Source organism: Tauraco erythrolophus, chromosome 7 (genome assembly GCF_009769465.1).
Source record: "Tauraco erythrolophus isolate bTauEry1 chromosome 7, bTauEry1.pri, whole genome shotgun sequence".
NCBI classification, from domain to species: Eukaryota; Metazoa; Chordata; class Aves; order Musophagiformes; family Musophagidae; genus Tauraco; species Tauraco erythrolophus.
This window is the reverse complement of record NC_141471.1, coordinates 62639585-62655720: the sequence shown is the minus strand read 5'-3', so window position 1 is coordinate 62655720 and position 16136 is coordinate 62639585. Positions and strand designations below refer to the sequence as shown.

General features: G+C 41.0%; 1 protein-coding gene across 1 annotated transcript in view; it reads right to left on the bottom strand.

Moving 5' to 3' along the window:
* Positions 1–481: 481 nt before the first annotated feature.
* Positions 482–16136, bottom strand: part of TRANK1 (tetratricopeptide repeat and ankyrin repeat containing 1) — a 55209-nt gene continuing 39554 nt past the window's right edge. The window contains 8 exon segments of the mRNA XM_086614519.1: positions 482–1184; positions 2385–2486; positions 4056–5508; positions 5510–7133; positions 8844–8989; positions 9884–10016; positions 12219–12322; positions 15175–15263. Of these exon segments, the coding sequence (XP_086470645.1) occupies positions 1072–1184; positions 2385–2486; positions 4056–5508; positions 5510–7133; positions 8844–8989; positions 9884–10016; positions 12219–12322; positions 15175–15263 (3764 nt within the window). The 3' untranslated portion in view covers positions 482–1071.

The following is a 16136-nucleotide window of genomic DNA, read 5'->3' as shown; positions in this document are numbered from 1 at the left end:
GCCCACATTGCTCCACTCTACAGCAGCATTTCATTTTTACCTACGTAAAACGTCCCACTTCCACGAAAACTGAGCGTAATAACAAGTTAACTAACTTTTTGGCAAAAGATAATTATTGAAACAGTTTGTTATGTATACAAAATGGCTCCCTTTTCAAGACAAGCTTTTCAACAACTAAATACTACTCTAATTATGTTTCACATGCAAACGCATTAATTTAAAACGTTGCTAAAAGAGGCTACAGTATGTTGGAGACACTGAAATCCCAAAAGTAAAAGTGTGTCAGTATAAACTGATACTCTGGACCCAACTTGTAAGTCTCACTCATGCAGTCAGTCACATACAGCTTACAGAAAGCATTCAAAAAATAAGACAAGATCAAGCGATTTTAAAAATCTTACAGGTTTTATAAAAATGTTATTACACATTACAAAAAGCCTTTTATCAATTAAAACTTACAAAACACTTAAAACGTGTAATACTCTTTTAAAGAAAGATTATCTATATTTCAATATGTACAAGTAACAGTTTATATCAAAATTTGATCAAATAGAAGACAATCTATAACCTTCACACCTATCTAATGAGAAGTATGTACACTGTCAAAAACATAAATGTCTTTGGAAATTACTGTTCTTATCTATAAAAGTAGAAAAGAGAGATACTCTAGGTACCTTGCCTGAAGACTCAAAAGTTTCCAGACATAACAAGACTCATAACACAGCAGCTTAACAATGGTAACCTAAAAATACTGATTACAACCTCTTAAAATCAGAGAAACTATCCTTCTATTTTTCTGAGTATTCCAGCTCAGAAGAACGATGACGTAAATTAACAGTGAAGAAGAAAAATGGAGAGGGACTTTTTACAAGGGTGTGTAGTGACAGGACAAGGGGTAATTGTTCTGACACAATACAAGCAATAAAAAAACAAAACCCTGTTAAGTTGCTCTTTTTCTTCAGACTCTTCCCATTTCTGGCCCCATCCTTCTATTTTTCCTTTTAACATTTTTTTTTTTTCTAAAATTAGATTGTTGAGAGGATAGAATAGCCACCTGCATATCTTTTCTAATTACCATTTCCCACACCTTCCTTTTTTTCTTGAGGGTTTTTTATAGACAAGCTCTTCAAAAGCCATGCTTTCATCTTCCACTTCATCTTCCAAGTCTCTATCATGCACAAAGCCTGTATTAAAAACAAGATATTAATGCAGAATGGAAAATCCCAACATCTTTTCCTCTTAACAGTATGACAAACTATGTCATTTCTATTTTATGCACCAGCAATGTACCTTCATATGTTTAAAATCATGTTTAAGAAGTATTTGGCTTAATATGACAATGTGCTTGGGAGCTCTGCTAGGAAGCAGAGACTGCCACGCCACTTGCTGCACTAATTTTTTACACTGAAAATCTGTTTCCATTATTATTACTTTTGACTTTTTTTAAGAAGTACGTCTCTCCTCTCTCAAGGTTCAGTTTCAGCAAATAGTACATTCTCTTACTGACTTCAAAAACAGACTATAATGTTGCTTGTGAGACTATGAGAGCACTTCCATGAGTCTTATTAACTGCATCTTTCTTGGAATAGGAAGGTGTAACGTAAGGCTTTATCACAACCAAATTTTCTACAACAGAGCTGCTTTATTGCTTTACACCTAGTGCAATTCGTAAGCATGATCACTTCATTGCAACCCTCTTATGCAATTGTTGCCATCCCATCACCCAAACATGTGCTTAAACCTGGACACACAGATAGGCACAGTGAAGTCTTAGATTTGTCCTCAGAGGTCTGTGATGCGACAGACTGCAACAACATATGTTACTTTTGGTGTGAAACCAAGTGAAACCGCAAGAAAACCAGCTGCATGTAGTATTTTGCCCACAGAACTCTTAAAAGCAAGCTAGCCATTAGTTTTGTTTGGGAGCTGGTTCAAGAACTCATCTCCACACTGCCCATAAATGCACTGCTGCGGCAGAGTCGAGAAACAGCACTATCTTATTGGTGAAGATGAAGACAGCTTGTCTTCTGTCCCTCCTGCCCAAGTTTCCATCCTGAAGACTCCACTTGAACCACAGTTACAAGTGCATGTGCGTGTGCCCCGCACTTCGTGCAGGCTGGGATCTGCTGAGGGCCAGGGGAGGAGGCTTGCTCCATTCCGGCTACCCCATAACCAGCTGCAAGACTCATGCTCTGTTTCAAAGAGCCACTGAGGAGGGACTGGTTAACTCAAGCACCCCTATGGAGGTGCCCCTTTCTTGTTGCCTCTAGAGTAAGTGAATATCCACAGCACTGCTGACTTGGAGACTGAAGTGATGGCTAGGAGACCGTCACGGAACAGTGTCTTCTAGGGGACACAGAAACCTGTGTAATTTGAAAACATACCTTCTTCTTTTATCCTATGAGACTCCATTTTCTTCAGCCACTTACGAGCCTCATCAATGGTAGCAACCAATTTGCTGGCATGTTTGGTTATTGTTTCTTCAGCTGAAATGGAGCACAGTTAATATTCTGTAAGAACACTAGCTGAGAGGTGGACAGCAGCTAAAAAGCCACGCACAAACTGAAGTCAGGCAGAGCCATGCTGTATGATGCTGCTGCAAAGCAGAAAGTATCAGTCACCAGCGCAGTCCCATGTGCAGGCAAATTCACTACCAGGGATGAAGATGCTGTGTTACTCCCTGTTCCAATCAACACTACTAGCACTATCAGAGGAAGAGCTCTCCATCCTTGTGCTGTCCCTTTTAAGGTATACCTGAAACTCCTAAAACATTCTGGTTTATCTATTTTGGGGTATGAAAGTTCCTGGCTTTCATTATCCCTCTGAAATTATACCAGTCAAAGTAAAACGTGGACATGAGATGCTCCAACCCTTGCTTAACTGCACCATTAAGGACTTGAAAAATGCTTGTTATAAAGTGAGGAAAAAGTAATCTCATAGGCAAATAATTTCTGTAAATACGTTTTCAAGTGGAAGAATAAAGTAACATTCATCAAGCAATTGTCATAACAAAATGAACTATTTCCTAATTAAGCCTACTACATCTATCATATTCATCTCTATCATGGTTCATTGAGCAGAAAGCCAACCAAACAATAAGCAAAATTTCATGGACTTCACCCATATGTAAAACCTTTCCACCAGGAGTAAAGACACGGCTTACACATGAAGACCACGATCTGACACTTGGTTACAAATCTAACGTATTTCACTGGTCAGAGCTGACGAACAGATCAAATATTACAGGTTTTCATTAGTGTCAGACATCACAGGCAAAGTGACAACAGAGTTGGTGGACTGCTACAACTAGAGCCAGTAACGGTGTTTTGATTTAAGGTATCACTTTCCCACAGCAAGTCCTCCAAAAAACTTTGCCCTTAGGCCGCTCATTCAGTGATTCAATTTTGCTTGCAAAAATCAGCATAGGAGAATGCTTTAAGCATATGAGGGGAAAAAAATATCAAATATCAAAATACGTATCTCTTAAGTACCACAATTTACTGGACTTTATAATACCAGAGTTGCCCTATAGTGCTTGACATCCCACAGATTTCTAGTCAAGTGTCTACAGTTTTGTTCAGCCAAGTGTCTACAAGTTCAAGGGCAGACTAGTCAGAGATATCCTCAACCAAAGACTCCAAGTACTCCTAACACTCTATCCCTGTATATCCGAATTCCTATGGCTGGCAGAACTAGGTAAGGAGGGAAGAGCAGAACAATTAGTAAAGATTACCTGGTCTAATGTAACAGGCTGCTGTAACACTATAAATTCAGAGAACACAGCGCATCTGATCGTGTAGTTAAAATTCACTTTACTATTTACTAAAATTCACCACTATTCACTTTACCTGTACTATCTGGTGTATTACTTTGTGTATGGAAGAGGTGAGAATATATTTTTTCATATTTTCAAGTGTCTCAGTTATTCTCCTCAGCTACCTGAAACACCTTTTTCTTGACCTCACTGAGGTTTTCAAACGGAGCCTTTACAGGTCTAGAAGTCTGGCCAAAAATGACATATTAAATTGTTTAAAAGAAAACTGGAAAGGTCCTACCTTTAGCCCAGGCTTTTCTCTCATAGATTTCCTCCACTGCATCCGAAATATTCTTAATATTCTCTTTGATTTTTCTCTGGCGCAAGTTGGAACCTTCTTTGTATGCTAAATGGTCTTGGGTGTAAGTCTTTTCCATGATGGCCTCCACTACTTCCAGTCCATCATGTATTACTGGATCTATCTTTCTTCTGAAAAAGTCGGCATAGTACTTGTAGGCAGCACTATTATTTCTGTGTTCCTCTGTGTTTCTGTGCTCTGTGTAAGCCTCAGTGGCCACAGAATTTGCATCTCCTTCTGCATGAAGCTTTTCTTCTCCACTGATCTCTGTTGGCATCACAGCTTCGGAAGTATCCACCTCCATGTTTTCTGACCGGCTGAAATAGTTCTCAGAGCTCTGGATAAATCTGACTCCACAGAGGTCACACTGGGTTTGGTCAATATCTGCTTTTTTGAAGATCTCTGATAAAAATTCCTCTCCTTCCATTGCAACAGGCTCAGCTTTGAAGCAGGCCTTTCTTTTCCACTTCACGCACAGAGAAACGAAATGGAAGACACGACGCAGCTGGCGTTGAGCAGATGCTTTCTGCTCTTGCTTCTGTTGCTTGCTGAGCGCGATGACTTCCAGGGGATCCTTTTGGTCCTCTAAGCAATGAACCCTTTCGATTTCCTTTTCTAGCTCATCAGTGTATTCAGTCTTATCCAAAGTGGTCGTAAACCTGTCGAGGTTTATGGTTTCATACAGGATGCCCCGTATGGGTGGGTACCCCTGAGCGTAGGCAGAGTCCCACTTCCATCGGCAGTCAACCAAGTACTCTGCATCTCGCTCTGCCAGCAGCTCTTGCAGGCCTACAGCAATTTCTCTTACATGTGTAGCACCACTCACTTGCTCCACAACCCTTAGCAGTCTTTCAGGCACTTCGGAGGGACAGTCTTTCCTCATCGACTCCAGCATCGCCTTGATTTCGGGGAAGTGGTGGCACAAGAGGGATCTGCACTTAGAACTCTGCACCTGGTCAGCATTCAGTAACATCACTAAGCACAGCACTACGGTCCGCTCAGCCTCCCCTGAAGTGATGCAATTGGGATGCTTGAAAGCATCCAGAAGGACGTTGAAGTTCCCATGAACTCCACACAAAACTTCCGACAGGTAGCAGAGATGAAATCTGAAATTCTGTACAGCTACATACGTGTCCTTTGGCCTATACTCCTGTATTATAGAAAATGTGTCCCTAAGTTCTTTGCTACGGTCCTTGCTCCTGAACAAAAACTCCCAGTAGTGAATGAGAGCAATGTAACTCTTTGGAAAGCAGAGAGTAATGTTCTTGGAGAGACGCATCAGGACAGCACAACAGAGAATATACTGGAATTCCAACAACATCACTGTATTTCCTATGCTTGGAATCAGGTATCTCGTGCATTTCTTGACCAGGACATTCATAAAACGGAAAAAAAAACCTTTTACAGTTTTCTGGGTTCTTATGGACATAGAATTGCTCGAGTGAATTTTCAAGAAGTCGAATGAAGCACAAGTGAGTTCTTCCTGCGTTTTCGGCATTTTTGTCAGGTAGCAACATACCATGCCTGCCTTCTATTCCTTTGGCCTTTCCTCCTTGGCCTTTACCCTTTGGGGAGCTTTTTGCCTTTGACAAAGCAAAGTTTAGCTCTTTGTTATAATCATCCTCTTCCTTAAAAAGAAGTTTCTCAAATTCTTCGGGATATCCTGAAGATAAGATGAAAACTTGCATGGCACTTAGCCACAAGTCAGTTGATTCTCTTCTGGCTGCAGTGTCTTTATTTTTAAACTTAAATGTGATGTACTCCTTCAACATTGCTCTACAGGGTTTGGAAATAACGTTACTGAATTCCAGTATTTCTTTGCACGCCTTTGGGTTCTCAGACAGTACTCTCAAATGAAAATGACTAGGAAAAAACATTTCTAGGAGGGCTTGACACGATGCATATTTGTCAGCAGTCAAAATGTCATCAAAGCTTTTGCACTGATTCAGTAGCTCTTTAGGGAAGGTGCGTGTGGCTTCCAACAGCAGCCCGTTTATTGCCACCAGATGCATTTTACACTGAAGTATTGTCTTTGCTTCACGGCGCAACAAGGGCTTATGGTAGCCCTCACAGGTTTTATCGTCACAGTTCAAGCCAACAATGAACTTCATACAAATATCAGGGTAATGCTTGTTCAGTAACTCATGGGTGACAGAGCACAACCTGCTTAACAAGTGCTGCTTCAAAGCTGATTTCACCTCCTCTGTGCTGACTGAGAAATCACCTTTTGTTTTCCTCTCTTTTAGGCTTGGCTTGTCTGCCAAAAACTCGAGAATAGGTTCAGCTTCGTTTTGAGACACCTGGCAACTGTCGCCTGTTGGGACAATCCCAAAATAAGCAAAGCATGACTTCACCATGTCTTTCTCCGCGTTGGTGGCTGCTTTCTTCAAACTCCTAACCAGACTCAGAAGAGCCATGAAGCCACGCGTTGCCATAAAGAGGATGTTCTGGCTAGACGTGCTACAGCGAGATAATGCAAAGAGAGCTTCAACTGCACCAGCAGAATGATTCAGAGACAGGAACTGACAGTAGGCGCTGCTCAGCTTTGTGAAGTCTCCCTTCAGAGCTCCCTGCAAAAACACAGCCTCAGCGATGCCAGCCTTCTGCTGAGTTTGTTCACAGAGTTCAAGGGCTTCTCTTAGGATGACCTCCACGTCCACCAGGTCCGATTTGGAACAGTGAGTCACGCCGGCACGTGCTGCAGCGAGCAAACACGACGCACGAAACTCTTTTATAGCTGTGAGGTTGGCTGCTTCCAGAGCAAACCCATGTTGCTTCATTAACTTTGCGGCGTCTTCCTCTCGACCTTCCCTTCTCAGTAAGTCTGCTGTTTGGCGCAAGCATCCACGAGACTTCAGAAACTCAAGCTGATCCTCTACATCGAGTTTCGAAAGGACTTCCATCATTTCCTCAGTTCTGTTCATACTCAAGTACTTTGCAGCTGCTTCCAAATACAACTGATTTGCCGTACAGGAGAGTCTGGAAACCGTTTGTCCTTTTGCATTTAACATCTCTTCATATCTGAAATAACAGAGACATCGATTTACTACCATATATGACTAACCTAGGCAAAAAAACCCTTCAAAAAGGCCAACTATTTCAAGCAAGATGTCTGTCATTTGAAAAAAAAAAAAAATCAATCACATCATCTTAAAAGATCTACAGAAAGAATTTAGCTACAACATAAGGCTGTCTGAAGCAAGAGCATTAAAACCTCTGGTACAAACAAGATCACAAGGTTTACAGCATTAGTGAATCTTCCTTTATGCTGTCAAATCACTGTACAAATTATCTTAATCCCATTTTGCCACTGATAATCTTCTGCTTACTAAAGCAAGTCTCAATATGGAATAGTTGTTTACACATACAGAAGCCAGAATGAAATTAATGGAAGTGTCAATGAATTTTCCACCAGCCAACACAGATAATATTCCATAAAATTTACATAAACCAGTCAGTTTAAAGAACTCCTTTAATTCTCTTACGTGTCTCTACACATACTTTGCCACTTACCGGGTGCCTGAGCAAAGTACCTGGTTGCATCTTTCAAAACATGCACTTTAAACTAGTTATTAATTATTATTGGCTGATGTGAAATTATTAAGATATCCTCTAACCCAGTCTTGGAAAAGTATTCTCTCCTGCATGCTGAGAATGAGTAATTTTTTCCTGATGGGTGAGTAAATTATCATTAGCCTTTCATGATCATCTTTTTCATGATAAACGTGGGAGTGCAGATTTTTGTACCTCTGCCGATGAGTTTGCATGAATGATCTGGGGAGGCTGATTTAAAAAATAGTTAGTTGGTAAGGTGAATTTAATGCTTGAACTTTTTGATCAAACTATCTCTATTAAACAAGCTTTAATCCTTGAAAAACAGTTGTCGTTATTAAAGGTACATCACAAAAGATTTCAGTGAAGGCAGGTAACTGTAGGCCTTGCTAGAATTCTAATTGGTGCATATATTCTTTAAAAGTCATCAATTGATTTAGCTGTAATGAAAGGCGTGGCCAATAAATGGACTGTTCATGCAAGAATGTGCTAATGAGGTCACAGGGATGGTGCCAGATGCAACATCCTGTCAAAAAGATACAGATAAAATCAGGTTTTTCAAGTTTTTTTTCATTTTTTTTTTTAATCAAGCACAGTGCAAGCCAATTCTCACAGGGGAGATGATATGGAAGAGTTCATCTCAGAGACTAGGACCCAGAATCTGCCCGAGAGGCAGCACAAGCTACCCATTTCAATTACTGTTCTTTCCTCTTCAGTTAGAGATTTTGAGAGACAAATAGCTCATTTGCCACAACTGCTGCATTATATGCCACACATCCAATGGTTATGCAGAAGCCAGTGACCAAGTGGCTAAATCCATTACTACTTCCTTCTTAAAAGAGAAGTATTTAATACTTCTATTAAATGTTTTGTCATATCAACCATAAGAACCTGGTTCAGAGCACTGGCTGAAGAAGAACTTGCATGAGTAGTAATACAGACTGGAAAAGATTCCCAGGACAATAAAGCTAGCCACTGCTCCAGCTGTGAATGCAGTAAAAGGCTTTCACCATGTTATCATCACCCAAGCGAGAATTCTGACAAAATTAATTTAACTTCATATAAAACAAAGTCACCAGCCAAAACTCTTACGAAAATTTTATGGTAAGCCAGCTGTATTACATTGAATTTGGAAATGGGAAAGGGAATTATAGTCCAATACCTTCTTGAAAGACATACCTTTCAACTGCCTTTGCTGCTTCCTCATAGAGCTCTTCCTGACAATACATTTTAATTGCCAGATCAAACTCCTCAATTTGTTCGTAACATTCAGATGCTTCTTTGTAGCACTGGCTTTTCTGATAGTAAACTGCAGCATCTTTCATCTGCAAGGGAGAAGTCAGTAATGAAACAGAAGTGCTCTGAACAGTCAAAACTGTGTGAATAGAATAAATTTAGTAATTTCGTCATGCAGGTGTCTCAGAGAAGCACACTTTAATAAAACGTAATTAAAATAGCTGAGTGTAATCAAATACATATCAAAGTAAGCATCATTAAAACTGAACAGATTTTTAAAAAATTCAAAATATTTATATTTGAAAAACAAGAATATAAAATCAAAGGTATTATACAGGATTTCCAAATTTATTCACCCAGTCTGCCTGTTGTTAAAAAAACACCACATACACTTCTGTTGACTTGCAAATTTCTCAGAATCAACAGGATTAAATTAAAACAGTTATGGGTGCAGAAGTGGGACCCTAACCTTGCATGTTAAACTTTAAATATTCGGGAACGATTGCTTTATGTTCTTTTAGTGGAAATGCACTGCAAATAAAAGATGTTAAATACGCTCATACACTTAGAAAATTATTGTTAGTACATTACTTAACCCTTGCAAGTCTCAAGGTTCCATTTAGATGGTTGTAATCAGTGAAGTTTCAATATCATCAGAGTATTGAATGAAGTAACAGCTTCAGTTTCATGAAATCATTCATTAACTTTCGACTGCAAAGCCAACATAACTGATGGTGACATTGGAGGAAAGTGAAAGAAATAAACCTAGACTGCATAATTACATCATTGCCCTCGTCATTCCTCTTCTGGCTATCCTGTGGCAAACGCTTCCTCTTGGATGGCCCAGCTTAAAGAGGTGGTTTAGTTCAGCTACTACCATGTCACAGAAAAATACTATTACCTTATGTGTAATGTGAGGAAGGAAAAAAAGGCTGTAGGAAAAGGGAAGTGATACGGAGAGGATAGTTTAGAGGATTTAATACCTTTCCTAACTTTTTACACAGTTCTGCACAAAGCCGGAACTCCTTTGATTGAAACAGACATTTTAGTGATAGTTTTGGTTCTCCACATTCCAAGTAAGTTTTAGCCAATGTCATATATTCCATCTGTTTTTCCCTGTAGAAAGTAAGAGAAAATTACCACTTACATCCGAATTAAGTTTGGGATCACATGATCTGTCACAGAATCTAGCCTACACTGACATCATGTGTTCTTTATACATAACCTGATGAGGTTATTGACATTATGATAATTAGTCATATTTTGGGCTGACACTGTTGTGTCCAGAAGTCTGTTCCAGAACGATAGAATGGTTTGGGTTGGAAGGGACCTCAAAGATCATCTAGTTCCAACCCCCCTGCCATGGGCAGGTACACCCTCCACTACACCAGGCTGCCCAAAGCCTCATCCAACCTGGCCTTGAACACTTCCAGGGATGGGGCAGCCACAACTTCTCTGGGCAACCTGTTCCAGTGCCTCGCCACCCTCAGAGGAAAAAATTTCTTCCTTAGATCCAATTTAAATCTCCCCTCTTCCAGTTTAAAGCCATTACCCCTTGTCCTATCACTACATGCCCTTGTAAAAAGTCCCTCTCCAGCTTTCTTGTAGGCCCCCTTTAGGTACTGAAAAGCTGCTGGAAGGTCTCCTGGAGCCTTCTCTTCTCCAGATTCAACAGCCCCAACTCTCCCAGCCTGTCTCCATAGCAGAGGTGTTCCAGCCCTCAGACCATCTTCGTGGCCTCCTCCGGACCCACTGCAGCAGCTCCATGTCCTTCTTCTGCTGGGGACCCCAGAGCTGAACGCAGTATTCTAGGTGGGGTCTCACGAGAGCAGAGCAGAGGGGTGGAATTACCTCCCTCAACCTGCTGCCCATGCAATCTCACTGCTCTGACAGTAAAAAGCTTTTTTTTTTAATTAAAAAAAAAGAATCCTCAAACTGAAGTATACTAGCATGGTTTTGTGCTGCTTCTCTTTTCCAGCTGAACTCGCTCACTCACTGCTTCTTCCTTTCTGCTGTTTAGCCCCAATGCCACTAAAGACAATCAAATTTGTTCTCAGCCTTTGTTCTGTATCACTAAACAAGCCCAACCTTTCTGGCATCATTGCAGCACGTCTGTTGTCTTTCCAGACCTAGTCTGAGTTCAGCATTCTTGAGCCTGGAGGATCAGAACTGTACAGAGCATTTCATGTTGCACACTTACGATTGGTAAACCACCATTAATACTTCTACTAAAAAAAAAGCCACTTTCACCACTTCATTATGACGTCTGTTCTATCAGCTGAACATATCCTAATACACCAAATTTCTTCTCAAATTTTATGTTGACAAGCATCCCAGCCTACAGTCAGCTGAAAAAAGTCTTTTCAGTCTCCTCAATAAATTCTCTATGATCATGAAGTTTTCTGAGTATCCTTATACTTCTAGCCAGGGCCACTAATATGAAACGGGTCATTAGAAAAGGTAAAACCTTGATTAACTCCAGCAATAACATTCCTCCAGACTTTCTCCCTTCTCCCTTCAGTGCTAGCTTCCTCTGCTCTAGTCATTCCTTACCCACTCTGCTATCACTGCTAGTTTTCAGCCTCCCCAGCATAAACTGGAATTCATCCACTTAGGACTAGAGTCCTCCCCATGAAGTTTTTTTCCTCTCTTACTTTAGATAAGTCCCAAAAAGTTTTTCAGTCTCTTCAGGAAACTGCACACTTTCTCCCCTGCCAAAGCCCTTGAGCTACTTCGCCCAGCCGACAGCGTGAACTAAATGATTCATCTCAAAATCTGTCCCTTTTGAGATTTCATCTCAAAAACTGCCCTCTGGTTCAGACCTAGCTCTGCATGTTTAGTTTGACTCCAACATGAATTTCACCTCAAAGCTCACTTTTTGTGGCAGCTTCTCTTCCCCAATGTACACCACCATTCCTTCTTCATTAAGTGAATATGCAGTGGGATTAACTGGAGTTGGCATATGCTCTTCTACCTACATCTGAGGATATAAAACCTCTTGAGGTCACGCAAATCTTGTTGCTTTTCTCTCACATAACCAGTAAGCCCATTCAAGGGCCACATTTGGTTTGGACAGTCTATGGCATACAACTGTTTTCACTACTCCCCAAAGGGAGCAGTGCTCAGATCCTTTTGGAGCTGTGCTGGACTTCTCAATTTCTTCAAAGTCTTTTGCCACCCATGGATGAAGACATGAAGACACCTTGCCTGCATGGCTCTCTGATGTCCCACAACCATGGTGGGAATTTAATAACTTTCCTAACATCCATGAGGTCTGGCACTGCAGAGTGACACTTGCTCATCTGCATTCACACTTACCTGGGGCTGCTTTTCTTTGAGTGCACTTTGAGAACAGCATCGTGTGTCAGGGCCAGTTTTGACTTCTCAGCTGCTCCTCCCTTTTGGTAACACTTGGCTGCCACCTGGGGTGAAACCATACACAGCGTTGACACGTGCACATCCAGCCCACGGCTTACCATGTAAAAGCAATGCCTAATTTTACAGTCACTGTAACGGAAAATAGGAAGAGTGGCAAGGTGTCTGAAAAAAGGAAAAGGTAAAACATTGCAGCACATTTTTAGGACAAAAAGAAAAGCTTTAAAGTCAGTCCACGTGTGACTATCCCAACCGGAATTTTAATTAAAATGTTTTACAGGGAAGTAGTGAAAGCAAAATTCCTGGTAGGCTAATAGAATAAATAGCGTATGCAGTTTGAATGATGGCCTAAACCATTAACTGGTAAGTCACTAGGCATCTACCACATAAATTCTGTTACAAAAGTTAGGAAGAACAATGTGTGCAAAGTTAAAACCATGGAATCATGGAATATTTATTTATGATTTTACTACACCAGGCCCTTTCTGTGATGCTAATGCATCCTAACCCTAATGCTCCTAGCAAGGTTTGCTTCATTACCACCTGACTTATTCTGCAACACCGTTATACCTTTATTCTATCCATTAATTTAGTATTTGCTTCTGTTTGGAAATTGCACATTGCAAGTCACTCTCCAAACTGTCAAATTCACCAGATAATTAATGTAGCAACGATAAGCAAAGATCACAGTGTATAAAGACAGACTATCAGGTAATATAGCTAATACATTTCAGATTTCAAGACGAAATTTTTTCAGCTGTGTGTTTTTCATATAAACGCTTTTATGCCCATTTAGGAAATTGCTTTTTTCTTTCAAGAGGAGATAAACACTGTCTGTATTGTGGCAGCTGACTATTTTGATTTTTGCGTTGTTATAAATATCTGTTTTCCATACAAAAAATTACATGTTGCTATCAGCATAAAATGGAAGGTTTCCTCCTGCCATGATCAAAAAATGTATCCGAAATTTTATTTCATAGAATCACAGAATATCTCAAGTTGGAAGGGACTCACAAGGATCATTGAGTTCAACTCCCTGCTCCTTGTAGGATGACCTAAAACTAAACCATACGACTAAGAGCGTTGTCTAGGCACTTTCTGAACTCTGACATGCTTGATGCCCTGAGCACCTCCCTGGGGAGCCTGTTCCAGCAACCGACCACCCTCTCAGTGAAAAACCTTCTCCTAATGTCCAATCTGAACTTTCCCTGATGCAGCTTCATTCTGTTTCCTCATGTCCTATCGCTGGTCACCAGGGAGGCGAGATCAGCACCTCCTCCTCCGCTGCCCCCCTTGAGGAAGTTGTAGACTGCGATGTGCTCACCCCTCAGACCTCTCTTCTCCAAGGTGAAGAAGCCAAGTGACCTCAGCTGCTCCTCGTGAGTCTTGTGCTTGAAACCTTTCACCATCTCGGTCACTCTCCTCTTAACAGTCATAATATTGAAGCACTCAAAACTGCCCACAGTACTCGAAGCGGGGCCACACCAGTGCGGTGTAGAGTGGGACAATCACCTCCCTTGACCGACTAGCTATGCTGTGCGTGATGCATCCCAAGACGTGGCCCTTTTTGCTGCCAGGGCACACTGTTGACTCATATTCAACTTGCCATCAACCCAAAGCCCCAGATTTCTTTCCACGAGGCTGTTGTCCAGCCTCTTGTCCCCCAGCTTGTACATATAACCAGGATTATCTGTCCCAGGTGCACAATCCAGCACCTGTTCTTGTTAAATTTCATACATGGTGACTGCCCATATCTCTGTAGTCCTCCCATGTCACCTGTGCTTGCTTCCAAAGTCCATACACTTTCCTTTTCTGCCTCAGTTCTAGCAGAAAATCTCTGGTCAGCCAAGCCAGCCTTCTGTCCCGCTTGCTTGACTTCTGACAATTTGGAACTGCCTGCTCCTGTGCTCTTAAGAGATGGCTCTTAAAAAGCGACCAGCATTCACAGACCCCAGTATATTCAAAAGCAGATTCCCAGGGGACCTTATGACCTAGCTCCTTCTGCAGCCTGAAGTCTGCTCTCCCCGTAACCAGGGCCAAAGTTTTGTTGGCAGTTTTTCTCCTATAGACAATGATTTGAAACTCAACTACCTTGTGGTCACTGTGACCAAGACAGTCACCAACCACCACTTTGCCCACAAGTCCCTGTTTACAAACAACAAATCTAGGAGGGCACGTTTCCTAGTCAGCTCCCTTAGTACCTGGACCAAGAAATGATCTTCAACATGATTCAGAAATTTCCTTGACCTGTTTGTGTCTGCTGTATGATATCCTCAGACGATGTCTGGGAAGTTAAAAATCACCTATAAGGACAAGGGCAGCTGATCTAGAGATATTGCTTAATTCCCTGTAGAATAATTCTTGGTGTTGTCATCCTGGCCAGGTTTTGCTTCCATTCCATTAACTGTCATTCCATATCTGGATTGTATTAACTATGAATTTAGGAAATAAAAGGCTGTAAAATCTCCATGTTCTTAAATAGGAAGAGAACGAAACCATCACTTTGCTACTCTCTGTGGTTTTCTTAGTGCTCCCTTGGTTTTTACACGCTGTTCTTTCACGTGTATTTTGTATTCATCCCTGATTACTGTCCAAACAAACATAAAAGGGCTCTGAGATCATCACACAAATCAATATACTTCCAAGAAATGTTTTCATTTTCCTACAGTAATGTGTAATGACACTGTCAAGCACATGGTTTAGATCCACAAATTCCAGTCAATTCCAGTTGTTGCTAGTAATTGTGGGTTTTTTTTCCAACCATCTTTCATTTATGCATTAAACAAAACATTAAAATGTTTTTTTTTCCATTGGACTGCAAATTTCCGAGTAGCAAAGAAGAAAAACCACATTTCAGAATAGACAAGAATCCTTATTTCAGATCAACATATGCTCCTACCTCCCAGAACTGATGTTTAGCATAGTAGTCTCCCTGTGCAATCCATTCTTCCGGAGTTGAAGTTTTAGCGAACATGCTGTCGTCTAAGTCTAGAAATGTCAGAGGTAATCATTTTATGTCAGAATGGATAAACCACATAAACCACTTATGTACCAAAACTAAGCATTAACACTGTTCCAAAATCCTCATGATTGGTGCTCACACCAGTAATGGTAACTATGAGTTACATACGTTTTATCCCTCTCCATCAGCACTGAATAAGTAGGGTTTGGTTTTGAAAGGCCTTTAAAAATCATGCTTCTTTTTTGGCCAAAACTTTTCACAGAATGTTAGGGATTGGAAGGGACCTCAAAGGATCATCTAGTCCAATCCCCCTGCCGGAGCAGGACCACCTAGATCAGATCACACAAGAATGTGTCCAGGCGGGTTTGGAACATCTCCAGAGAAGGAGACTCCACAACCTCTCTGGGCAGCGTTCTTCCTCATGTTTAAGCGGAACCTCCTATGTTCCAACTTTTGAGAAAATCCAAAAGTTTTGAATTTACTCAATAGAGTAAACCTATTACTTTATAGAAACCAAATTCCTTCATTTGATAAAGGAAATAATAACTGATAAATTCCCTTTAGCTAGGATGGTTTTCCATGAACAGCCTCGATTACTGTGCAGGTGTGACAGATGCACTCCTCCCATTTGAACCAACTGAACTTTGGTCCAGGCAGACGCTCAGCAAGTAGGCCTAACTGAAGTTAATCCTATTGTGTGAGGCTATCAGTGAGCACACAGCACTACAACAAAACAAAAAACCAACAAACACACAACAGTTTGTCTGGAGACTGGGCTGAGAAGCAGCTGAAACTGTATAAAAACCGCAGAAAACGTGACTGCAGACCAACCACTTTACACTGTAAATATCTGCAGCCAGCAGGGTCTGTTGAGCTCCAAGTGGCAGTGATTCCCCCCC